General features: G+C 43.3%; 1 protein-coding gene across 1 annotated transcript in view; it reads left to right on the forward strand.

Annotated features, from left to right (window-relative positions):
• hydin (HYDIN axonemal central pair apparatus protein) overlaps nucleotides 1-26,848 on the forward strand; it is a 1,234,740-nt gene that overhangs the window by 785,422 nt on the left and 422,470 nt on the right. Inside the window, exons 38-40 of the mRNA XM_068049816.1 lie at nucleotides 204-378; nucleotides 3,431-3,619; nucleotides 18,946-19,110. Coding sequence (XP_067905917.1) covers nucleotides 204-378; nucleotides 3,431-3,619; nucleotides 18,946-19,110 — 529 coding nt within the window. The remainder of the gene's footprint in view (nucleotides 1-203; nucleotides 379-3,430; nucleotides 3,620-18,945; nucleotides 19,111-26,848) is intronic.

The following is a 26,848-nucleotide window of genomic DNA, read 5'->3' on the forward strand; positions in this document are numbered from 1 at the left end:
TCATTATACCTGTTGGTAGGCAGGACAGACATCGGAACTGGCAGTTCAATGAATAGGAGGTATTCTGATATTCTGCAGTATCGCATATTAAACCAGCTCCATGCTCCATTATCTGCCAGTTAATCTTTTGTTAAAGGAACACAGGTTTTTTTTTTTGAAAATGTTTTGAAATATCCTTTAATGTTCCATCTTATCCTTGTAAGGTTCTGAGGATGGTAAAGGGCTACAGTTCAGATAACACCTTGATGCTACCGCCAAGACAACCAGGTGAGAGGCTTCCATTTGAATTACTGGAGTACTACAAAGAACAGAGCCTAATCCAAGAAGAACAGGAGCAAGCAAAGAATAAAGGTGCTGAGGCCACTGGAGGAGAAAATGGTATGTGTTCATAAATAAACTGCAAGCTTAAGTGCTTTAATGAGCCCCTGTCAGTGTCGAACTGTAGCTTAGAAATTACTGTGAATGATATTAGTTTATCAATACTTAACTTGTTCATATAATGTAACTTCGTTCTCTACTTTAATGCAGCCATGCGTCCAGGTAAAATAAACTTGTTAATAAGCTCTGGAATTCTCTCCCTAAACCTCTCTGCATCTCTACCTCTCTCTCCTCTTTAAAGACAATTCTTAAAATCCTAGCTCATTGATCAAGCTTATGGTCACCTGTCCCAACATCTCCTTAGGTAACATGGTGTCAATTTTTTTCTGATTACACTCCTGTGAAGTGCCTTCACCATGTTTTACAACACTAAAGGTGCTATATAAATGCAGGTTGTTGTTGTTTTGCCGATACTGAGCCATAGCAGTCTGCTGTTGTTTGCTAATACCTGTGTTAAAATGGTGGGCAAGTATTTGTATGCTATGTTACCAACAGTAACTCTTATACTTAGATGTTCAATGAGCAAACCAGACAGACAACAAGTGAATTACTCAACATCAACAGCTTTCTCTTCTGAATTTTATATCTGTTGTGAAAATGAACAGGACTTGAGAAGAAGGCTCATTAGCACCTTCCCAAGACAACCCAAGACAGTACTCCAGCTGTATAAAACGCTAGTTAGGCCACAGCTGGAGTACGGTGTACAGTTCTGGTCGCCACACTATAGGAAGGATGTGATTGCACCGGAGAGGGTGCAGAGGAGATTCACCAGGATGTTGCCTGGGCTGGAGCGTTTCAGCTATGAAGAGAGACTGGATAGACTAGGGTTGTTTTCCTGAGAGCAGAGAAGGCTGAGGGGGGACCTGATTGAGGTATACAAAATTATGAGGGGCATTGATAGGAAAAAACTTTTTACCTTTGCAGAGGTGTCAATAACCAGGGTGCATAGATTTAAGGTAAGGGGCAGGAGGTTTAGAGGGGATTTGAGAAAAAGTTTTTTCATCAGAGGGTGGTTGGAATCTGGAACACACTGCCTGAAGGGGTGGTAGAGGCAGGAACCCTCATAACATTTAAGAAATATTTAGATGAGCACTTGAAACACCATAGCATACAAGGCTACGGGCCAAGTGCTGGAAAATGGCATTAGAATAAATAGGTGCTTGATGGCTGGAATGGATACGATGGGCTGAATGGCCTGTTTCTGTGCTGTATAACTCTATGACTCTATGCCTCTATGACTCAATAAACTCAGGGTGGGCAATAAATGCTGGCCTTGCCAGTGACAACCATAAATCCAGAAAAGTTTTTAAAAATTAGCAATTTACCTCCCCCAGTCTGTTTTGGCTTCTTCCTTAAAGGTAAACACCCTCATAAAGGTTTCCTATGAACAGTGTTTCTGTTATAAATGCATGATCCTCATTATTAGTCTTGCTATAATCAAAGATCGCAGTAGTGCTTCCCTGAAAGAGGTCTGCAGGTGCAAGAAAACCAACTTGAGGATGTTATTTTCCAGTGCCCAGTATAGTGGACACTGCTTCCTTGTTTGCTGCTGTAAAATAAATTGAATTAATAGACTTAGTGAGCCTTTGATTAGTGCTAGCATTCAGAATCAGAAGGGGCACAGTTAAAGCTCCACTCCAGACATTCCTGCAAGTGGACACTGGAGTTCTGGCTCTGAATTCTGAATTAACATCCAGCCGGAGACTTGCATCCAGTCGGTGTGGATGGCCCCCACCTTTTCTCATATAGCTTGTGGGAACCCAGAAACTCCCATTTGCTGTACAGGTCGAACCACCCTATTGGCTGGTGTATAGATGGTTATGGCCATGGAAAGAGAGTTCACATCACATTCTGTCGCACTTTTAATTAGCCTGCAAATTCTTCCACAACCTCTCACTATTCTCCAAGGAATGAGTGTGAAGTTATGGCAGCAACAACAGCCATTAGTAATGGAAACCCTGGCTGAGCCACGTACTAATTAATATAGATGTAAGCAGATCAGGAAAATAAATGTGTAGCTGAAAGGTTGGTGTTAGAAGGAAGGGTTTACATTTCATGGGACACTGACATCAGTACTAGAACAGCAAGGAGCTGTACCACTGGGACGCTCCCCGGATCAATGCAAGAAAACTCAATCCTTCACAAATAGTTCTTTTCATCTCTCAGCCTCACCCTAACTTTATAAAGCATGATAGCTGCTAATTAATTCTGCAGCAAACTGGCTAAAGAACGCAGATAATATACCTCTGACCTGTTCTCAAATTGCGCCTACATTTGATCTATTCCTTTCTATCTTTTGCTATCCATGCAGCACTGGGACTTCCACTCCTCTCTGGTTCTTTGCCCAATAAAGCACCATTGTACACCTGATTGAGCGAAAGAATGATATACTTGCATTCATATAGCACCTTTCAAGACCTCAGTATGTTTCAAAGTGCTTTACAGCCCAATGAAATATTTGTCAGGTGTAGTCATTGTCGTAATGTAGGAAATGTGGAAGCCAATTTGTGCACTGCAAGTTCCCACAAGTAGCAATGACATAAATTACCAGATAATCTGTTTTCGTGATGTTGGTTGAGAAATAAATATTGGCCAAGGCATCAGGTGGCTACCCCCATTATTTTTCAAGATAAAGCAATGGGATTTTTTATGCCCACTTGACAGGGCAGATGGGTCCTATTTTTAGCATCTCATCCAAAAGATGGCACCTCTGACATGCAACACTCCTTCAGTACTGCAGTGGAATGCGAGCCTACATTTAGTGCTCAATTCTCTGAAGTGGGTCTTGAACCCACAACCATCTGACTTGGAGGAGTGTGCTATGCCATCATTACTCCTGGACAGCTCCAGGAGAGGAATATTGGCCCTGGCATCTATTTCTACACAATTACTAAACGATTAACTGAGTATCACACTGTATTGACCTCAAGGTGCAAATTGCTGGCTACTTGGAGAAAAACTGAAATCAGTTTGCTTCAAAAATGCTATTATGATCTGCAACTTTAATTTTGAATTACAAATTCAATGTGAAATGTGACTGACTTCCCACTAGGTGTGAAAGAGAATGAAGTGGATGAGAAGCTGTCTGATCAGATCGATAAACAAGAATGGCTAGTACCTCCAGAGACGATCATGCTACCCAGTGAAAGTGACTTATCTTCAAGGCCAACAGTAAGCTCAGTGATGGAGGACAAAAAGGAGACTGAGAACGAAATGACTGAGAAAGCGTCAGAGGTCAAAGGTACAGAGAAGCCTGTTGCCTTTAGGAACATAGGAATGGAGTTGGTGATTCAGCTCCTCAAGTCTGCTGGACCATTCTACTAGATCATGGCTGAGCTGTATCTTACCTCAATCAATCCACATTGGTTCCATATCCCTGAATACCCTTACCCAGTAAAAATCTGTCAATTTCAGTTTTAAAATTTTCAATTGACTCTAACAGATTTTTGGAGGCAGAGTTCCAAACTTCCTCAACCCTTTGTATGGGGAAGTGTTTTATGACATCACACCTGAGTGCCCTAGCTCTAATTTTAAGGTTATGCCCTTGTGTCATTTCGGAAGGACAGGAAGCTAGGAAAAGGTGGAGGGGTGGCTCTGTTAATTAATGATGGTATTAGTGCAATAGAGAGGGATGACCTAAGTTCGGGGGAAACCAGGATGTAGAAGCAGTTTGGGTAGAGTTGAGAAATCATAAAGGCAAGAAGTCACTTGGGGGAGTGTTGTACAGGCCCCCTAATGTTAACCACACTGTAGGATGGGGTATAAAGGAAGAAATAATGGCAGCCTGTCAGAAAGGTATGGCGATAATCATGGGGGATTTTAACCTACACATAGACTGGGAAAATCAGATGGGCAGAGGTAGCCTAGGTGAGAAGTACATAGAATATTTTTGGGATAATTTCTTGGAACAATACGTTCTGGAGCCAACCAGAGAGCAGGCTATACTAGACCTGGTACTGTGCAATGAGATAGGATTAATTAATGACCTCATAGTTAAGGTGCCCCTAGGTAGCAGCAATCATATTATGATTGAATTTACATTTAATTTGAGGGAGAGAAGAGTGGGTACAAGACCAGTATTTTAAACTTAAATGAGGGCATTTGTGAGGGCATGAAAGCAGAACTAGCTAAAGTAAACTGGCAAATTGGGTTAAGGGATAGGTCAATAGAGATGCAGTGACAGACATGTAAAGGGATATTTCAGAATACACAGAATAGATACATTCCAATGAGAAAGAAAAAATTCCAAGGCGCGGACTCACCATCGGTGGTTAACTACAATAATTACAGATGGTATCAAACTTAAAGAAAAAGCATATAATTGCGCAAAGATGGGTGGCAGGTCAGAAGATTGGACAGAATATAAAAAACAGCAAAGATTGACTAAAAGATTGATAAGGAAGGTAAAATTAGAGGATGAGAGAAAGCTAGCTAGAAATATATGAGAGATAGGAAGAGTTTCTATAGATATTTAAGAAAGAAAAGTTAACAAAGTGAGCATTGGTCCTATAGAAAGTGAGTCTGGGGAATTAATAATGGATAATAAGGAGATGGCAGATGAATTGAACAGGTATTTTGCATCGATCTTCACTATGGAGGATACAAGTAACATCCCAGAATTAGCTGTAACTCAGGAAATGGAAGGGAGGGAGGAACTTAAGAAAATTACAATCACCAGGGAGGTGGTACTGAACAAGTTGTTGGAGCTGCGGGATGTCAAGTCCCCAGGTCCTGATGGACTTCGTCCTAGGCTCATAAAAGAAGTGGCTAGTGAGATAGTGATGCGTTAGTTTTAATTTTCCCAAATTCCCTAGATTCAGGGAAGGTTCTGCTAGATTGGAAAATAGCGAATGTAACTCCTTTATTCAAAAAGGGAGGAAGACAGAAAGCAGGAAACTACAGGCCAGTTAGCTTAACATCTGTCTTAGGGAAAATGTTAGAAGCTATTATTAAGGACATTATATCAGTGCACTTAGAAAACATGTAGGGTTTCTATATATGTACCCTATCAGTGCCTTTAATGAGCAGCCACCTGCAAAGGCTTTATTCTTTCTTACTCCTTCAGCACAATTGTTATTGTTATGTGGTTGACTCTTAAGTGCCCTCTGAAATGGTCTAGCAAGCTGCTCAGTTGTATTAAAGCGCGACAAAGTCAATAAGGAATGATACCGACGGACCGCCTGGCATTGACCTAGGCACCGGAAACGACATCGGCAAACTCATCCCTGTCGACCCTGAAAAGTCCCCCTTACTAACATCTGGGGGCTTGTGCCAAAGTTGGGAGAGCTGTCCCACAGACTAGTCAAGCAGCAGCCGGACATAGTCATACTCACGGAATCATACCTTACAGACAATGTCCCAGGCACTGCCACCACCATCCCCGGGTATGTCCTGTCCCACCAGCAGGACAGACCATGCAGAGGTGGCGGCACAGTGGTATACAGTAGGGAGGGAGTTGTCCTGGGAGTTCTCAACATGGGCAAGGAAACTTCCTGCTGATTACCACCCACCACCCCCCACAGCTGATGAATCAGTGCTCCTTCATGTTGAACACCACTTGGAGGAAGCACTAAGGGTGGCAAGGGTGCAAAATGTACTCTGTGTGGGGGACTTCAATATCCATCTCCAAGAGTGGCTCAGTAGCACCAATACTGACTGAGCTGGCCAAGGTCTGAAGGACATAGCTGCTAGACTGGGTCTGCGTTAGGTGGTGATGGAACCAACAAAAGGGAAAAATATACTTGACCCAGTCCTCACCAGTATGCCTGTCGCAGATACATCTGTCCAGGGCGGCACAGTGGTGTAGTGGTTAGCACCGCAGCCTCACAGGTCCAGCGACCCAGGTTCAATTCTGGGTACTGCCTGTGCGGAGTTTGCAAGTTCTCCCTGTATCTGTGTGGGTTCTCGCTGGGTGCTCCGGTTTCCTCCCACAGCCAAAAGACTTGCAGGTTGATAGGTAAATTGGTCATTATAAATTGCCCCTAGTATAGGTAGGTGGTAGGGGAATATAGGGACAGGTGGGGATGTGGTAGGAATATGGGATTAGTGTAGGATTAGTATAAATGGGTGGTTGATGGTCGGCACAGACTCGGTGGGCCGAAGGGCCTGTTTCAGTGCTGTATCTCTAAATATAAAAAATATAGTATTGGTAGGAGTGACCACCGCACAGTCCTTGTAGAGACGAAGTCCCGTCTTCACGTTGAGCATACCCTCCAGCATGGCACTACCACCGTGCTAAATGGGATAGATTTCGAACTGATCTAACAACTCAAAACTGGGCATCCATGAGGTGCTGTGGGCCATCAGCAGCAGCAGAATTGTATTCAACCACAATCTGTAACCTCATGGCCAAGCATATCCCCCACTCTACCATTACCATCAAGCCAGGAGATCCACCTTGGTTCAAGAGTGCAGGAGGGCATGCCAGGAGCAACACCAGGCATACCTCAAAATGAGGTGTCAACCTGGTGAAGCTACAGCCCAGGACTACTTGCGTGTCAAACAGTGAAAGCAGCATGCGATAGACAGAGCAAAGTGACCCCTCAACCAGCAGATCAGATCTAAGCTCTGTCGTCCTGCCACATCCAATTGCGAATGGTGGTAAACAAATAACGAACCGGAGGAGGAGACTTCACAAATAGCCCCATTCTCAATGATGGGGAAGCCCAGCACATCAGTGCAAAAGATAAGGCTGAAGCATTTGCAACAATCTTCAGCCAGAAGTGCCGAGTGGATGATCCACCTCAGCCTTCTCCTGAAGTACCCAGCATCACAGATGCCAGACCTCAGCCAATTCGATTCACTCCACATGATATCAAGAAAGGACTGAAGGCACTGGATTCTGCAAAGGCTATGGGCCCTGACAACATTCCGGCAATAGTACTGAAGGCCTGTGCTCCAGAACTTGCCGCGGCCTTAGCCAAGCTGTTCCAGTTCAGCTACAACACTGGCATCTACCCGGCAAAGTGGAAAATTGCCCAGGTATGTCCTGTACACAAAAAGTAGGACAAATCCAACCCAGCCAATTACCGCCCCATCAGTCTACTCTCGATCATCAGTAAAGTGATGGAAGGTGTTGTTGACAGTGCTATCAAGCAACACTAGCTTAATAATAACCTGCTCAGTTTGGGTTCCGCCAGGGCCACTCAGCTCCTGACCTCATTACAGCCTTGGTTCAAACATGGATAAAAGCGCTGAACCCAAGAGGTGATGTGAGAATGACTGCCTTTGACATCAAGGCAGCATTTGACTGAGTATGGCATCAAGGAGCCCTAGCAAAACTGGAGTCAATGGGAATCGGGGGAAAACTCTCTGCTGGTTGGAGTCATACCAAGCGCAAAGGAAGATGGTTGTGGTTGTTGGAGGTCAATCATCTCAGCTCCAGGACATCACTGCAGGAGTTCCTCAGGGTAGTGTCCTAGTCCCAACCATCTTCAGCTACTTCATCAATGACCTTCCCTCATTATAATGTCAGAAGTGGGGATGTTCACTGATGTTTGCACAATCTTCAGCACCGTTTGCAACTCCTCAGATACTGAAGCAGTCGTGTAGAAATGCAGCAAGACCTGGACAATATCCAGGCTTGGGCTGATAAGTGGCAAGTAACATTCGCGCCACACGTGTGCCAGGCAATGACGATTTCAAACAAGAGAGAATCTAACCATCTCCCCTTGACATTCAGTGGCATTATGATCGCTAAATCCCCCACTGTCAACATCCTGGGGGTTACCATTGAGGAGTAGCCATATAAATACAGTGGCTACAAGAGCAGGTCAGAGACTCGGAGTCCTGCGGTAACTCACCTCCTGACCCCGCAAAGCCTGTCCACCATCTACAAGGCACAAGTCAGTTGTGTAATGGAATGCTCTCCACTAGCCTGGATGGGTGCAGCTCCAACAACACTCAAGAAGCTCGACACAATCCAGGAACAAGCAGCCCTCTTGATTGGCACCCCATCTACCACCTTCAACATTCACTCCCTCTACCACCGATGCACAGTGGCAGCAGTGTGTGCCATCTGCAAGATGCACTGCAGCAACACACCAAAGCTCCTTAGCACCTTCCAAACCCGCGACCTCTACCACCTAGGAGGACAGGGCAGCAGTTGCATGGGAACATCACCACCTGCAAATTCCCCTCCAAGCCACACGCCATCCTGACTTGAAAATGTATCACCGTTCCTTCACTGTCGCTGGGTCAAAATCCTGGAACTCCCTTCCTAACAGCACTGTGGGTGTACCTACTGCACATGGACTGCAGCGGTTCAAGAAGGCGGTTCACCCCCACCTTCTCAAGGGCAGTTAGGGATGGACAATAAATGCTGTCCGAGCCAGTAACGCTGATGTCCCATGAATGAATAAAAAAAAAAAATTGCATAATATACTGTATTCCAGTATATTATAACTCATCCAACTCCAAACCAATATGTTCCAATCTTTTAACTGGACCAGATAACCAAGTCTGCAATTTACAATATAGAGTAATTTTACCCTTATGGTGAATTAATAGACAGAAAATCATAACGGGTACAAGTCTGAATTCTTAATAAGTGCTTCCAGCTGGTGAGCCCTGCTGCAGACTGATCAGTTTGTGAAATTACATCTCTTTGAGTCATTTTTTCTCAGGAGATTTGACAGAGGTATGCAAGATAAGGTACACAAAGAAAAGCCGTTCCCATTAGCTGATGGTGCAAGCCTAGGTGACCCAGATTTAAGGTTTTGGGCAGGAGATGCAGGGGGTGTGTGAGGAGGAACTTTTTTACACAGTGAGTAGTAACTTGCTGCCTACAAGGCTGGTGAAAGCGGAGACAATGAATGATTTCAAAAGAAAACTGGATGGTAACTTGAGGGAAATAAACTTGCAGGGCTATAGAAATACAGCAGAAGTGGAATGGGAATGATTGGATGCTCTACAGAGAGCCAGCATGGGATCGATGGGCTGAATGGTCTCCTTCTATGCCATTATGACTCTATATGCTCTGTGTCTCACCATCTGAAAGCATCGATTATGAGTGGTATTTGGTTCTGCTATGACTTTTATTCGCAGCAAAGCAAACAAAGTTTGTTATTAAAGCCATGGTCCCACATCTATCCTGCCCTCTTTCCAGGTTTGGATTTCTATCCCCTAGCTCACCTCTGTCCTGCAGAGGGTTTGGATTTGAGCCAAAGGTTTTAACCCTAATTCATACATTTAAAAAAAAATCAATGTTGTCACTATCAGACGTCCTTCTTTATTTAAATGGGAGAGCAGGGAAATGAACTGCGTTTAGACACTGTAGCGGGGATTTTATGTGTCCCACGGTGTTCCTGACAGCCGGACCAAAAGTTGGCATAACTTGCGCTTCCACCATTTTTCCTGTATCCCATGCAATTCTGTATGTAAATTAATGGTGTGGCAATGGGCACGGGAGTCAAGTTTGATCACACAGCAGGATGGCCTTTCATTGGTGGAACCCAACATCACTGGCTCAAGCACCTTGAGCTCCATGGCTATAAAGCGTTTTGAGTTTCAAGCCAAGGAGCAGCTGTGATTTCCTCAAAATGTATGAGTCGTGACAGCTCCCTGGGAAATGTGCACAAACCTTTGGGCAGCACAGTGGCGCAGTGGTTAGCACCGCAGCCTCACAGCTCGAGAGACCTGGGTTCGATTCTGGGTATTGCCTGTGTGGAGTTTGCAAGTTCTCCCTGTGACTGCGTGGGTTTTCGCCGGGTGCTCCGGTCTCCTCCCAAAGGTTTGCAGGTGATAGGTAAATTGGCCATTGTAAATTGCCCCTAGTGTAGGTAGGTGGTAAGGAATATGGGATTACTGTAGGGTTAGTATAAATGGGTGGTTGTTGGTCAGCACAGACTCGGTGGGCCGAAGGGCCTGTTTCAGTGCTGTATCTCTAAATAAATACCTGCATGATTCTTCTCCTGTGGTCGCAAACCAGTTGTACGTTCAAAGAGTGAAAGTCTTTGCGATTCACAAATGCAGCAGGCTGGTCTCAGGGCACACTAATGGCCACATCTGTTTGGGTCAAGCTAAGAAACATCAAGAGGCAGCAAACATTGGTAGGAATTGTTTATAGGCCAACAAACAGTAGTAGTAGTGTGGGGCATAGCATTAATCAGGAGATTAGAGAAGCACGTAGCATGGTAATACAGTAATGGCCGCGTTTGCTGACAATGCAACCACGAGGTGGCGCAATACTTGCACATGTGCAAATGCAGGCTCTTCAACTGGAATGTCAGTGTCTGTGACGTTCAGGCAGCTGCCAAGATTAAAGATGGCGCTGCTCAATTTATCACAGGAAATGCTTATGGCTAGATCGTTCCAGCAAACTAACCTTAGATTAAGTTGAATGGAAGCCCAGTAATATGCTACTATGTATTATAGGATACTAACTGTAATCCTCAGATCCATTTAATATTCCAGTAATCCTATTAAATACAAAAGGAATTTTATGATTGACTTTCCATTGGAAGATAGTGAATTGTCAGCCTTATCAAAAATCGGGCAGAGTATAAAATGTGCTGCCAATTCGTCATTGCGATTCATTTATATGACTGACCAGGACTGATTTCACCCGAGCGCAGCTGCTAGCTCCTGCCCCACTGGCCACTCTTCCCACCTCAGCAACTCGCTTTCACCATCCCTCCGCCCCCTCAGTCGCTCATTCCAGACCTTGCTGCTCCCCCTCACTCCCTGGCCGATTGTTCCCCGCTAGCGCCACCCTGTTCTCCAGTCGCTCGCTCCCCCACCCCTCCAGCTGCTAGCTGTAGGCTGCACCACTTCCCTCCTCTCGGCAACTCGCTGCCACGTTGGATCACGTGCCGACCGAAGAAGCAAGGAGTGACGTAGGAGCGAGTGGCCGAGAGGAGGGAAGCAGCACAGCCTAGAGCTAGCGGCTGGGTGGGGGTGGGGGGCGGGGAAGCGGGGAGCAAGCGACCAGAGAGCGGGGTGGCGTGAAACGAGGAACAATCAGCCAGGGAAGTAGGGGGGTGGGGGGAGGAGCAGCGAGATCTGGAGCGAGTGGCTGAGGGGAGGAAGCGTTGAGGCCTGGAGCACATTGCTAAGGGGGGAGAGCTCCAGCCTCAAAGTCTCCCATTCAGCTGCTTCCTCCAGTCGAGTGGGTGGCTATATACTCAACGCTTTAGCGCACATACGCGAAGATGGACCAGGTGCGGATACACGACGATTTTGGCGCTGCGTGATAACGTCATCCCGCATATACGCCACTTAGTCCTGGCAAGATGTAGCTGCGTATGTGTGCAGTTTGGCGCACTCTGATGACATCAGCGGGCTGCTGCGTGGTCAGGAATCACTTTGTACAGTAATCATGGGTGACTTCAATCTGCATATAGACTGTGTAAACCTAATGAGCAGTAATGCTGTATGTTGAGGAACCGACTAATGAACAGGCTATTTTAGATCTAATATTATGTAATGAGAAAGGGTTAATTAATAATCTTGTTGTAAAATAACCTCTAGGGATGAGTGACCATAATATGATAGAATTTTACATTATGTTTGAAAGTGAGGTAGTTCAATCTGAAGCAAGGGTGTTAAATTTGAACAAAGGAAATTATGAAGGTACGAGGGGCAAATTGGCTGAGGTGGATTGGGAAAATACATTAAAAGGTATGACAGTGCATAGACAATGGATGGTCTTTAAAGAAATATTACATAGTTTACAGCACAAAGATCTCAAAAGTAAAAGCAGTCAACCGTGGATAACAAAAGAAGTTAAGGATTCTATAAGATTAAAAGAAAAGTCCTATAAAGTTGCCAGAAATAATAGTAAACCTGAGGATTGGGAGGATTTTAGAATACAGCAAAGGAGGATGAAGAAACCGATAAAGGGAGAATAGAATCTGAATGTAAGCTGGCAAGAAATATAAAAACAACTGTAAAAGCTTCTATAGGTACGTAAAAAGGAAACATTTGGCTAAATCAAATGTGGGTCCATTACAGGCAGTGAAGAGAATTTATAATGGGGAACAGAGAAATGGCAGAGAAGCTAAATGATTACTTTGTGTCTGTCTGCACTGAGGAAGATAGAAGAAATCTCCCAGAATTAGAGATCCAAGGGATTCGGGGAAAGAGGAATTGAAGGAAATTAGTATTAGTAAGAAGGTTATATTGGAGAAATTAATGGGGCTGAAGGTTGATAAGTCCCCAGGACCTGGTATTCTACATCCCAGAGTGTTGAAAGAGGTAGCTATGGAGATAGTGGATGCATTGGTGATCATCTTCCAAAATTCTTTAGATTCTGGAGCAGTTCCTGCAGATTAAAAGGTCACAAATGTCACCCCACTATTTAAGAAGGCAGGGAGAGAGACAACAGGGAATTACAGACCTGTTAGCCTTACATCAGTCGTTGGCAAAATTAGAGAGAGAGAAATATACAGCACTGAAACGGGCCCTTTGGCCCACCGAGTCTGTGCCGACCATCAACCACCCAGTTATACTAATCCTACATTAACCCCATGTCCCCTACCACATCCCCACAATTCTCCTACCACCTACCTACACTAGGGGCAATTTACAATGGTCAATTTACCTATCAACCTGCAAGTCTTTGGCTGTGGGAGGAAACCGTAGCACCCGGCAGAAACCCATGCAGTCACAGGGAGAACTTGCAAACTCCACAACCGAACCCGGGTCGCTGGAGCTGTGAGGCTGAGGTCCTAACCACTATGCCACTCGCAAAATGCTAGAATCTGTTCTAAAGGATGTGATAAATGGACGCTTGGATAATAATGACCTGATTGGACGTAGTCAACATGGATTTATGAATGGGAAATCATGTTTGACAAACCTGTTGGAGTTTTTTGAGGATGTTACTAACAGAATTGATAAAGGGGAGTGAGTGGACGTGGTATACTTGGATTTTGAAAAGGCCTTTGATGAAGTCCCCCACAGGAGGTTGGTTAGCTAAATTAAAGTACATGGAATAGGAGGTAATATACTGGTATGGATTAAGGATTAGTTAACAGGCAGAAAACAGAATAGGAATAAATGGGTCATTCTCGCGTTGGCAGGCTGTGACTGGTGGAGTACTGCAGAGATCAGTGCTTGGGTCCCAGTTGTTCACAATATATATCAATGATTTGCATGTGGGGACCAAATGTAGTATTTCCAAGTTCACAGATGACACAAAACTAGGTGGGGATGTGTGTTGTGAGGAAGATGCAAAGCGGCTTCAAGGTGATTTGGCAAGACTTAGTGAGTGTGCAAGAACATGGTAAATGAAATATAATGTGTAAAAATGTGAAATTATCCACTTTGGTAGGAGGAATAGATGTGCAGAGTATTTCCTAAATGGTAAGAGATTAGAAAGTGTAGATGTACAAAGGGACCTGGGTGTCCTTGTCAATAAGTCACTGAAAGCTAACATGTAGGTGCAGCAAGCAATTAAGAAGGCTAATGGTATGTTAGCCTTTATTGCAAGAGGATTTGAGTACAGGAGTAGTGAAATCTTGCTTCAATTGTATAGAACCTTGGTTAGACCGCACATGGAGTACTGTGTGCAGTTTTGGTTCCCTTACCTTAGGAAGGATATTATTGCCATAGAGAGAGTGCAACAAAGGTTCACCAGACTTGTTCCCAGGATGGCGGGACTGTCCTATGAAGAGAGATTGGGGAAACTGGGCCTGTATTTTCTAGAGTTTCGAAGAATGAGGTGATTTCATTGAAACCTACAAAATACTTAAAGGGATAGACAGGGTAGATGCAGAGTGGGGACTCTTGAGCCAGGGGACACAACTTCAAAATAAGGGAGAAGCCACTTCGGACAGAGATGAGGAGAAATGTCTTTATCAGAGGGTTATGAATCTTGGGAATTCTCTACGCCAGAGGGCTGTGTAAGCTCAGTCATTGAGTATGTTTAAAGAAGAGATTGACAGATTTCTAAATACAAATGACATAAGGGGATATGAGGATAGTGTGGGGAAAAGGCATTGAAGAGTACTATCAGCCATGATCGTATTAAATGGCAGAGCAGGCTCAATGGGCTGAATGGCCTACTTCTGCTCCTATGTTCCTTTGCCGATCACCCCTTGCACTTTAGGGAAGACAGCGATGGCGTCAGAGGCCACAGACCTTGCTTCCTGGTTGTCCTCGTCTACAGGTAAGTTAATGAAATCATTGGCACGTCGAAAAAGGGTATTGGTCACCTCTTTGATGCACCAACGGGTCGCAGTCTGTGATATGCCACATATGTCACCCATTGATCCCCAGGAAAAAAAAATGAGTGTAGCAGTCACCTTGAGGGTAACTGGTATGGGATTCCCACCAAAGCCAAGCAGTTGCAGGTCATGCCGCAGGATCCTTCAAATTGCTGTGACTATTTCACGTGACATCTTTAGACGTCACTGGCATTGCCTCTCTGACATTTGAAGGTAATTTGTCCTTATCCTGAAGATGCGATGACCTGCCAGTGCCATGTTCGATAAGGCCTTTCCTAGATTTTGTCATTTGGAGCATCCTCGCCTTCTTGTTGCTGGCATTCAGGCATCATGCACTGAGGGAAAAGAGCCCTTCTTAGTCACTCCCTCTGCTCGTCTTCCCGTGGTATTAGGTGTCGCTGCAGCATTTCAAATAATGAAATAAGCAGAGCATTCCAATTCAGCTCTCTGTTGTCAGTCAGCTGAACCATCGAGGCAATGAGCAGTTCACTTTTATGTGCCTTAAATTTGCAGCCAGGTGGAAATTCCACCCACTTTCATTCGTCTCCTCCCACTCCCATTGCAATCCATGAGTGGCCACATGGTTCTCATTATCGTGAAAGAAAATGGTGCATGTACAATTTAAGTCAAGTCTGCCCACCTCCTCCAACCTCCTCCTGCAACTTTCCAGCCTGCACCCATCACCCTTGACCCACCCAGTGTAACCTTAACCCTCTGTAGCTTTGAACTTCCCCCATTACCTTGGACAGTGTTATAATCAATTTATTCATGCCTTTCTTCCACCCCCAGTTCCTACTCCCATTGACATGCCGACTCTGACCCTTGATCTTCCTCACATCCACCTGAACATTATTGTTGAGTCCTGTTCCCCTCCCTAAAATGCCAAAGAATACCCAACCCTCAGTCTTGACCTTGCCCCCCTACAGACTCCATTTGTCCCCATTGACTGTGACCGTTGCCGTTGCCAGTCAGTATCCTGAATTCACCCCACAGATCCCCGACGTTGACAGCACTCATCCCTCCCTTTAGGCCCCTCATGACCATTTGTTGGCTGTAATGCTCAAATCAACGCACCCATCCCCACCTCCACCCACATCCAGCGTCAGCAGCAATAACAACCACCACACTTCCTTTGTTCTCCCCTCCTCCCTCCCCTGTTCCCCCATGTATAACCTCCATGTTTTTGCCGCCATCCCCTGAGAAGAATTACCCTTGCAGGTGCCGAGCCTGGAGCCAGGCATCCATTCCAACACTAACCTCAGACTCAACTGCACAAATCCAACTGTTGCACGCCACGTTGAAACAAATGTGAATGGGGTGGCTCGGGAATAATGCTCGCCATTCACTTAATCTGGCACGTAGGACTTAACTGGAACTAAATGTTGGGCAATGATTATTCATGGCATGTAAATTAATCCAAAGCTGCAATCCGCCACCATACAGGGGGAAGGCAGTTGCTGCAAACACACTGTCGACTTAATTTCAGTAAAAAAAATCCCACTGCCGGGAATCCAAAAAACACCTCTCACCTAATTAAATCACCCTGCATGCCTCATATTCCGCTCTTGCAGAGCCCAAAAAATTCCACCCTGTAACTTCAAATATTGCACAGGGGACACTGGGTTGTCTCAGAGCCATTAACCAAAGAACCTAACAAAAAATCAGTTTTTTTTTTCTTGAGGGGCACAGCTAATAGAAAACTAAAGCATTCAAAAAGGAAACTTATCAAATGAAATAATAATATTGCCACCTGTGTCTACTATGCACTCCAGTCCCTGCGGTGTTCACTGGTCGCAGAAAGCCTCAAGCGGACTGGTGGACACTGCCTGCTCTTTCTCCAGGGCCACCCAAATACCGTGTGGTAAGTACCTAAGAGGGGGAATTTTCTTCTTTGCAGTGCCCAGGGAATGCTCAGTTTCTAGGCACAGTGAAGAAGGACAAATGGACTGTGACCCATGATATCTCTGCCCCCATGGTGCTCCTTCAATTCATTCAGGATGTGGGCATCATTGGCATTCATTGCCCATTCCTAGTTTCCCTTGGGAAGGTGGTGATGATCCTTTTTTCTTGAGACAGTGCAGTCCATGCTTTGAAGGTGCTCCCACAGTGCTGTTAGGCAGTTCTAAGGTATTGACCCAGTGATGATGAAGGATTGGCAGTGTATGCCCAAATCAGAATGATGTGTGATCTGGAGATGGTGGTGTTCTTGTGCACCTGCTGTACTTGGCATTCTAGGTGGTGGAGCTTGTGGGTTTGGGTGTCACCATAGAGTATGGACAGACACAGTGGCTGTCCTGACCACACCCTCGCTCAGAAGCCACTTTCAGATTAATATCAAGACCATTGTCTTAGACATGGGAGTCAATATTGGGTCCATTTTTGTTCTCCCTCTCTCTCCCCTCCCATGAAAGAACATATTATATGTAATTTTTTGTGTATGTATATAACTTAGGCAAAAGAAAATATAAACATTTGCTGAAGACACAAGTAGGTTATGGAAAAGCAGCTGAGGTAATTTAATCTGGACAGGTGTGAGAGAGCAAATAAGGGATGGGAGTTTCCACTCAATGAAGAGATATTAATTGACATGGAAGAACTGGGAGACCCAGGGATGCAAATAATAATTCCTTGAAATTGAGAGTGCAGATAAATAAGGTCATAGAAAAGGCCAATAGCCTTTTGAATTTGATAAACAGGGAAATAGAGTACAAATATAAAGCAATGATATATTTGTATGAGGCAATGTTTAAGTCACAGTTAGAGTACCTTTTTAAAATTCTTGCATGGGATGTGAGCATCGCTGGCAAGGCCAGAATTTGTAGCCCATCCCTAGTTATCCTTGAGAAGATGGTGGTGAGCCACCTTCTTGAATACGCTAAAGTCCATATAGGTACACCAAAAGTGCGATTAGGAAGGGAGTTTCAGGTTTTTGACCCAGCAACAATGAAGGAACAGCGATATATTTCCAAGTCAGCATGGTGTGTGGCTTGGAGGGGAACTTGCAGATGGTGGTGTTCCCATGCATCTGCTGTCCTTGTCCTTCTAGGTGGTAAAGGTTGCACGTTTGGAAGGTGCTGTCGAAGGAGGCTTGGTGAGTTGCTGCATTACATCTTGTATATGGTATACACTGCTGCCACTGTGCCATGGTGGCTGAGGGGGTGCCAGTCAAAGGGCTGCTTTGTCCTGGATGGTGTCGAGCTTCCTGAGTGTTGTTGGAGCTGCACTCATCCAGGTAAGTGGAGAATATTCCATTACACTCCTCACATGATTTTTTTTTTAGATTTAAAGATACAGCACTGAAACAGGCCCTTCGGCCCACCGAGTCTGTGCCGACCATTAACCACCCATTTATACTAATCCTACGCTAATCCCATATTCCTACCACATCCTCACCTGTCCCTATATTTCCCTACCACCTACCTATACTAGGGGCAATTTATAATGGCCAATTAGCCTATCAACCTGCAAGTCTTTGGCATGTGGGAGGAAACCTGAACTTGCAAACTCCACACAGGCAGTACCCAGAATTGAACCTGGGTCGCTGGAGCTGTGAGGCTGCGGTGCTAACCACTGCGCCACATGTGCTTTGTAGATGGTGAACAAATGAGTAATGTGATATATGAATTTCAATGCCAGTGTGATGCTAGGTATATAGGCCGTACATCCCAAAGACTGGCAGAACGTATCAAACAACATGTTCCTTCCGTTGTTTGCAATGGGCAAGGTACAGACTGTACCCAACCAGCCCGTGCTTGCAAAACTCAAAACACAGTGTCCAACATTAGATGTGATTCTGCGATTGGACAACATTTGCTAAATAATCCTCAGTGTGCTAGGAATTAAGCTGACAACCAATTTAAGATTGTCAGTCGGGCTCGCAGTGTGGCGCATTTGCGGGTACTGGAAGCTACATATATTAATACAGAGGGCCCTGAAACAAAATAAGTGGCAGCTACGAGCTCGTTCATTCCTCAGGGGACTGCCTTGACCAATCAGAGTCAAGCTGCCTGGTTTAAATTTCAAACAAAGCTTGGCAATTAACTGTCAGTCACCAGAAACTGGTGCAGTCTCCATGGCAATGCCTCCACCAATCAGAGTCCACTTGTCAACCAATCAGCACTCTCTTCTCATACAGTATAAATTTGTTGCTTTCCCTTCCATTGGTATTCTTGCAAATTGTCTTGATGAGTGCAAGACGAAAAGCTTTGACAAAATGTCTGTTTTCAGCAATACTCAAGTTCTGTACGACCAAAGCAGCAGTATTGTACCGATGCCTATGGGAAAGTCCATGCCTGGCATTCTGATCAAAGAGTTTCATGCAGATGACAAGAAATAATCAAGCTAAGGAAATTATTTTGAGTTAAAAAGATTTATTTGTAATGTTTGTGTTTCGGTGCAGGAGAGAAATCAGAAGCTGTTATCAACGTGGGTGTTGGAGAACTGGAAGTTACCCCTGTTTCAATGGCTATCGGCAGGTACCTCGGACTTGACCTGTCACCCGAGGGATGTGCTGCTCGAAACCGCAGAGGCATCGCCTTTATTGTATACGGAGCTCCTCTCTCAGGTACAAATGGATTGAGTCATGAGCTCACATTCCACAGTACAGTAATTATATGGAAAAAAAGGAAAGTTAGATTGAGACAAGCAATCCAGTAATTAGAGGGGCAACAGATGCTAGGAAATACCTGATGTATGCACCTTAAGTGGCCCCTGTGGATTAGATATTAACGCCACAATGACTGCAGCTTGTCCATTTATGTTTCACCCTTTTAGTTTTTGCTCAAGAATTCTGACTTGCAAGGTTGCACATTATTTCATGCAGAGCATCATTTTGAATATTCAAGTCTGTTGCCATTTTTTACAACAAAGACAAAAGCTGCGATTTTCACTGAAAACCAGAATTGCAAAGAGTATAATTTTCTGGAAAGATTATGGCAGATTCCCAAATTCGAACTCCTGTACCTGGAGCTCCCCCACCTATTTTGACTGTTGCCCTATTGATATATTCCAGACGGAGGTTTAAGTCCCAGAACCAACTACTTTGCTCTTATCAGAGATCGTAACAGTACCTCAGTATAGTTTTGATGGTAGGGATTTCAGATCTGTATATACTACGTGTTCTTAACAATAGTCTATAAGAGGTTAGTGTATTCAATGGGAGGGTAGAGGGAGCTTTGCTCTGCAGTTAAGCATGCTATAGCTGACTGGGAATGTTTGATACTATGCCTGTTTTAATCAGTTGCCTTCTGATGCATCCTATCACTTCATTCATCCAGTTAACAGCTTGATATTGACTGGAAACGTATGATGAATGATCAATAATTCCATCCAAATCCTTTTTGTTCTGCTTTTGCTAAGGGGCATAAAACAGGATACCTTCTTTCAGCATCTGTTCCATGTTTCCTGCTTCGTCAGCACATTATCTAACATTTGTTCACACTAAAATCCTCTGTCATTTCTTAATTACCCCCTCATGTTAAATAGCAATAGAATGTTAAACAGATAATACAAGTAGCATTACATTTTACATGTTAAAATACATGTTCCTCCGGACTCCAATATTCGAGACCATTTTTGGAAATGAATGGGGCACATGTACAAGTCCTACGGTCTGAAAACATATGCAGGTAGTTTTTGCTCTTCAGTAAGTCTAAGTAATTGGCATTCCCCAGGTGCAGTGAAGGGGGAAAAGGTCTCCTTCACCAGCCCCCTTTGCATATGGACAGGATTTCTTGGAAATTCCCGAAGGCATGTGAATGCAGGCTCCTGCAGCTGCAGGTGCAGGCCCAGCATAAGGGTTCTAATGAGCAAAATTGGCAAAAGTAGTTTGGAGGATGAGTTTATGGAATGCATTCGAGATAGTTTCCTAGAACAATACGTCATGGAACCAACCAGGAAAGAGGCTATTTTAGACTTGTTTTGTGTAATTAGACATGGTTAATTATTAATCATAGTAAGGGATCCTCTGGGAAAAGGTAATCATAATATGATAGGATTTCAGTGAGTTTCAGAGTAATGTACAAAGTCAGAAACTAGAGTACTAAACTTAGACAAAGCCAATTACATAGGTATGAGCTGTGAGTTAGCAAAGGTAAATTGGGAAATTAGATTAACAGGTAAAATGGTAGATGAGCAATGGCGAACATTGAAAGAAATATTTAATAATTCTCAGCAAATCTGTACTTCATTGAGAAATAAAAACTCCAGGGAAAAGAGATCCATCAGTGGGTAAATAAAAGGTTTGGGGGTAATATTAGATTAAAAGAAGAGGCTTGTAATATTGCCAAGAGTAGCAAGCCTGAGGATTGGGAGAGTTTCAGATACTAGCAAAGCATAACTAAAAAAATGATAAAGAGGAAGAAAACAGAATGAGAGTAAGCTAGCAAGAAATATAGAAACAGATTGTAAGAGCTTTTACAAGTATGTAAAAAGGAAGAAGGTATTGAGAGTAAACGTGGGCTCCTTCGAGACTGAGACAGGAGAAACTATAATGGGTCATAAGGAAATGACAGATTTTAAACAAATATTTTGTATCTGTCTTCACAGTAGAAGCCACATGAAACACCAGAAATAGTGGGAAACCAAGCGTCTAATGAGATTGAGGAACTTAAGTAATTAATATTTGTGAAGAAAAAATACTGGAAAATTAATGGGACTGAAAGTTGGCAAATTCCCTGGACCTGATAGCCTACATCTCAGGGTTCAAAATCAGGTAGCTGCAGATAATTCCCTAGATTCTGGAATGGTCCCAGTGGATTGGAAGGCAGCAAATGTAACACCATTATTCAAGATTTTTTTTTTAAACTTGCATTTACATAGCATCTTTCATGACCACAGAATGTCCTTAAAGCACTTGACAGCTAATTAATTACTTTTGAAGTGTAGTCACTGCTATAATGTAGAAAACACTGCAGCCAATTAGTGCACAGCTAGCTCCCACAAACAGCAATGGGATAATGACCAGTTTTTTTGTGATGTTGATTGAGGGATAAATATTGGCCAAGCCACTGGGGATAACTCTATTGCTCTTCTTTAAAATAGAGATTTTTTATGTCTACCTGAGAGGGCAGGCAAGACCCCAGTTTATCGTCTCATTGGAACGAAAGGAGGGAGAGAGAAAACACGGAACTGTAGGCCAGTTAGCCTAACATTTGACATCAGTCATCAAATAATTCTGGAATCTCTTAAGGAAGTGACAACAAAGCACACAGAAAATCATAATATGGTTAGGTAGGGTCAACATGTTTTATGAAAGGAAAATCGTGTTTGACAAATCTGTTACAGCTGTTTGAGGATGTAACTGGCAGGGTAAAGGGGAACCCGTGGTTGTAGTATATTTAGGTTTTCAAAAGGCATTTGGCAAGGTGCCACATGAAAGGTTGTTGCAGAAGATAAGGGCTCATGGGGTTGGGAATAATATATTAGTATGGATAGAGGATTTGTTAATGGACATAAAACAGAGAGTAAGAATGAACAGGTTATCTTCAGGTTGGCAGGATGATAATCGTGGAGTGTTGTAAGGATCAGTGTTGCAATCTATATTAAATACTTAGATGAGGGAACCAAATGTAATGTACCCAAGTTTGCTGACAATACAAAGCTAGGTGTGAATGTAAGCTGTGAGGAGGGCAAAAAGAATCTGCAAAAGGTTATAGGCAGGATAGTTGAGTGGGCAAGAAATTGGCAGATGGAGTATAAAATAGGGAAATGTGAAGTTATCCACTTTGGTGGGAAGAATGGAAAAGAAAATAGAATAGAAAGAATATTTTTAAATGGTGAGAAACTATAAAACATTGATGTTCAGAGGGGCTTAGGTGTCCTCATACAAAAAACACAAAATTAATACAAAAACAAAGTACGGCAAATGCTCAAAATCTGAAACAAAAACAGAAAATCTTGGAAATGCACAGCAGGTCTGGCAGTATCTGGGGAAAGAGTAACAGAGTTGAAGTTTCAGGTCGACGACCTTTCATCAGAACACAGAAAGTTAAAGTAGAGGTATAGCAAGTAATTATGAAGGCAAATTGTATTTATTGCTTTATTGCAAGGGGATTGGAGTAAAGAGTAAGGAAATCTTGCTGCAATTGTACAGGGCTTTGGTGAGACCTTAGCTGGAGTACTGTGCATTTTTGGTCTTCATACATAAAGAAGGATATACCTTTCTTAAATGGGGTGCAACAAAGGTTAACTAGTTTGATTCTTGGGATGGGAGGGTTGTTCTATGAGGAGATGTTGAATAGAATGCACCTATACTCTGGAGTTTAGAAGAATGATAGGGGATCTCATTGACACATATAAGATTCTAAGAGGGCTTGACAGGTTAGCTGTTTTACTGCATGTGTGCAGTAGCCATTTTTCTTCTTTATGAACAGGGTAACTTTAAGAGAGAACAGCAGTCCTTTAAGAGCTGTTGGTCCTTGATAACCCACCCCTTTCCTCATGCAAATAATCTAACTTTGCATTATAATGGGCCCGATTTTGTGGTAGTAATGATGGTGAAACTGCCAACATTTGCTGTCATTACAACTTTAAAACTGAAGGTAGCTTTTGGAGCCCACACATGCGCAATGAAACGTGGAAATCCAGAAGATGCTGTTGTCATTCTATACTTTCCCATAGGGTGCACTGCTCAAGTCCCCCAACAAACTACAAACAACAGACTAGAAATTACCGAACTGATGAAAACTCATCCTCCTTTTACACTATTACTCTCGCTTTAAAAACCCTTGAAAAAAAATCATGCCTTGTTGAATGAGGTGTAATTGCATTTTTAATGTGTCCTATGTTCATATTACTGCTGAACAGCCTCATTGCCCTGAAAAACTAATTTTAAATTTCTCCATTACGATAAACAGATTTTTTTTTAAAGTTTGTTTTTGATATTTCAACTTCTACCGTAATCCCATGTTATGTAGTCATAGAGTCATTATAGCACAGGAGGAAGCTATCGCCCATCAGGCCCACGCAGGCTCTCTGTAGAGTAATCCAATCAGTCCCATTCCCCTACTCTATCCCTGTAGCCCTGCAAATTTATTTTCCTCAAGTGTCCATCCAAATTTCTTGTGAAATCATTCATCATCGCTGCTTCCAATGCCCTCATAAGCAGCGGGTTCCAGGTCATTACCACTCACTGTAAAAAAAAATTCTTCCTCACATCCCTCTGCATCTCTTTCTCAAAACCTTAAATCTGTGTCACCTAGTCCTTGTGTTAATGGTAGGTAATGGTAAGATACACAGGCGAAGGGCATTGTTTAATTAAGGTCTTAGAGCAGATATAAAGAGAGCCTGCTGGGACATGGGGTGAGAAAGCAGGAGGCAGAGATATATAATGCTACATTCTGTGAACGATAAGGATCTGTGTCTTGCTTCAACCTTCACCACTTGGCTTGGATCTGAATAACATGGTAGCCTAAAGGTGAAGATTAGAAACTAATTTTATTTTCAGACAGAAGGTTGTAATCTGAGTTACTTTTGAGAAGAATGGCTGAAACCAGGCGTAAAGTGTCAGGGTATGATTCCCCACCAATGTTTTCTGAATCTGAACCTTATATACAATGGAAAATGAAGTAGATATGTTGACATGGATTGTGTCCTTACCGAAGAGAAAATAAGGTATGGCCTTGGCACTGTCACTTCCTACAAAAGCAAGATCAGGTGCAAAGTATTTTGTGAGCTAAAGGTCCATCAGTTGGACACTGAGGAAAGTTTGGAGTTTCTATTAAGCTTTATGGATAAAATTTATAAGAAAGATGACCTGTCTGATGCTTTAAAAAAATTCTTGGGAAAGCAGCCATTTCCAGCAGCCTTCATGTCATAAATTGGACATAAGTGGTGTCACAGAAGATGGAGGATTCAATGGTCGTGGCGTTTTGTGATCGTTCAGATATGGGGTGCAGACATCAATACAGTAGACGAATCACAGACAAAAGAAATGAGGATGGAGACATTTTTTGGCAGAAGACAGGAATGGCGTAGCAATAATAGACAAATGAACACCAGGAATGCCCAAGGAATTAACAGGTGATCCAGATGTGTATTTGTTCATTATATGGGCGTCACTGGCTAAGCCAGAATTTATAGCCCATCCCCATGCGGTAAATTGTCAAATGGAGCAACAGGGTTTTCGAGGTGACCCATGACATGAAGGAAGGTTCAGAAGTGGAAGATGATATTGATCAGTCTGAAGGAATTGTACTGATCACAAGAAGCTTCAGTCTGGTAATGAGTGTGCTAGTAGCGGATTTATTTAATTGCACTATGTTGGACAATGGTTGTACATCAACAGTATGTGGAACGGATTGGTTGAAATGTTATTTAGATTCACTCAGTAGTTAGGATCTTAGTAAGTCAGGGAATATGAAGGTTCCACTTGTTTTAGGTTCAGGGATGACAACACATTAAGGTCACTGAAAAGGGTACCGATTCCATGCAGAATAGCTGGAGTAAGCCACTTTATTGGTACAGATGTGGTATCTAGTGGGATACCCTTTCCCTGAGCAAGCCATCCATGAAAAAGGCACAAATAAAATTGGACATGGAACACGATAAAGCAATTGTCTTTAGGTAAGTGGCAAATCTGCAGATTTTTCCAATCAGGATATTATTGCATCCCTTTAACAAAACCGAGCTGGGCAACCTGAGTTTTTTGAATTTGTACAAACAGTTTGGGCAGAAAGCAGAATGCTCCTGGACTGAGAAGATCTCTCCTGCCTGGCTCGCCATAGCTTCTCCTGTCTGCCTGCTCCCATCTCTTATGGAACTCCACATCCACTGAAGACACATGAACCCCAAGAGAGAAAAGTCTCCTACAGCGAACAAGGTTTAAGAAGAATACTGGGCTCCAACAAAAAGCAAGAACTACCTACAATCAAGGACTCTACAGTGAGCTCGAAGAACCATAACAAAAACCCTCCTCAGATATTGCCTCAAACTTTTCCACTTTATTTCTTCTGCTCTTTTCTGTTTCTTTCTGCACGTGTGTATTGTGTACGCATGCTAGCGTGGGCTCGTTGTGTGTCCATAGGCATTAACCAAATTAGATTTCAAGTTTAAGTTTAATAAGTTTCAACTTTTCTTCTTTAAACCTAAGAAAGCCTCTTTGTGCTGGTTTCTTTGCCTTATAATTGGAAAGCGGTGAACAAGGATTCACCAAGAGGGAGCTAAAAACACAGTGTGTTTAAAATAAAACCCTGTTACAGTAAGACCAGGTGAAGGCTGAGAGGGAACCCTCGATACCTTTCTCACCTGGTCGTAACAAAGGCATATGGATTGCTTTCCTTTATTGGACGAGGTATAGAATACAAAAGCAGGGATGTAATAATGGAACTGTATAAAACGCTGGTTAGGCCACAGCTGGAGTATTGCAAACAGTCATGGTCACCACATAACAGAAAGGACATAATTGCTCTGGAGAGAGTACCGACGAGATTCACAAGAATATTGCCAGGCTTGAAAGTTGCAGCTATGAGGAAAGATTGGATAGGCTGGGGTTGTTTTCCCTGAAACTGAGGAGGCTGAGGGGAGACCTCTTTCTCACCTGGTCGTACACAGATTAAAAATCCTACTAAAGGATGTGGGGGTGGTTGATGAGTACACAAAGCTTTATTGAAAAGATTAGTGAAAATGTGATATATGAAAAAAGTATCAGAGGAAGCCATCACAGCCTATTTTAAGCCTCCCATTAGCATGAGACTTTAATGAAGTAGTAGCTATGGATTTAAAGGTGTGGGACAAGGACAAACATTTTCATTTTCTATTTTGTAGACATGGCAACAAGATTCAGTCTTTCTACAGTAATACATGGTAAAGGCAAAAGAGCAATTGTAGATAAAATCATGGAAAAGTGGATTGGCACTGGATTGGGGGCACCAGTTAAATTCCTGACTGACAATGGGGTGGGGGGGGGGCCATTTGCTAATGACGAGTTTAGAGACCTGTGCGAAAATATGGACTCCATGAAAGAGATCACGCAGTGATTGATGAGATGCTCCATAAGATGTTAGCCGACAAACCAAATTGCAAGCTAACATTTGCCCTGTATCATGATCCTGTTTATTTTTGAGAAATATGTGGTATGCCTTTAAGGCTCTAAGAGATCAGTACTTGTTTAAGGCAGCCAGCTTCAGAAGTTACCAACTGAAGGTGCATCTTGGTTGCCTGGATACAACCTTACAGAGAGGGACAATGGGACATACAATGTTGCCTTTTGACTTTGAAAAACTGGCTTACTGGTTTGTTCAGACAGACACGCTTTGCCAGCATGTACTGAAGGAAATAGGAGAGCTCTCTCAGTCTATTTAAAC

The sequence above is a fragment of the Heterodontus francisci genome, chromosome 17, assembly GCF_036365525.1.
Source record: "Heterodontus francisci isolate sHetFra1 chromosome 17, sHetFra1.hap1, whole genome shotgun sequence".
Lineage (NCBI taxonomy): Eukaryota > Metazoa > Chordata > Chondrichthyes > Heterodontiformes > Heterodontidae > Heterodontus > Heterodontus francisci.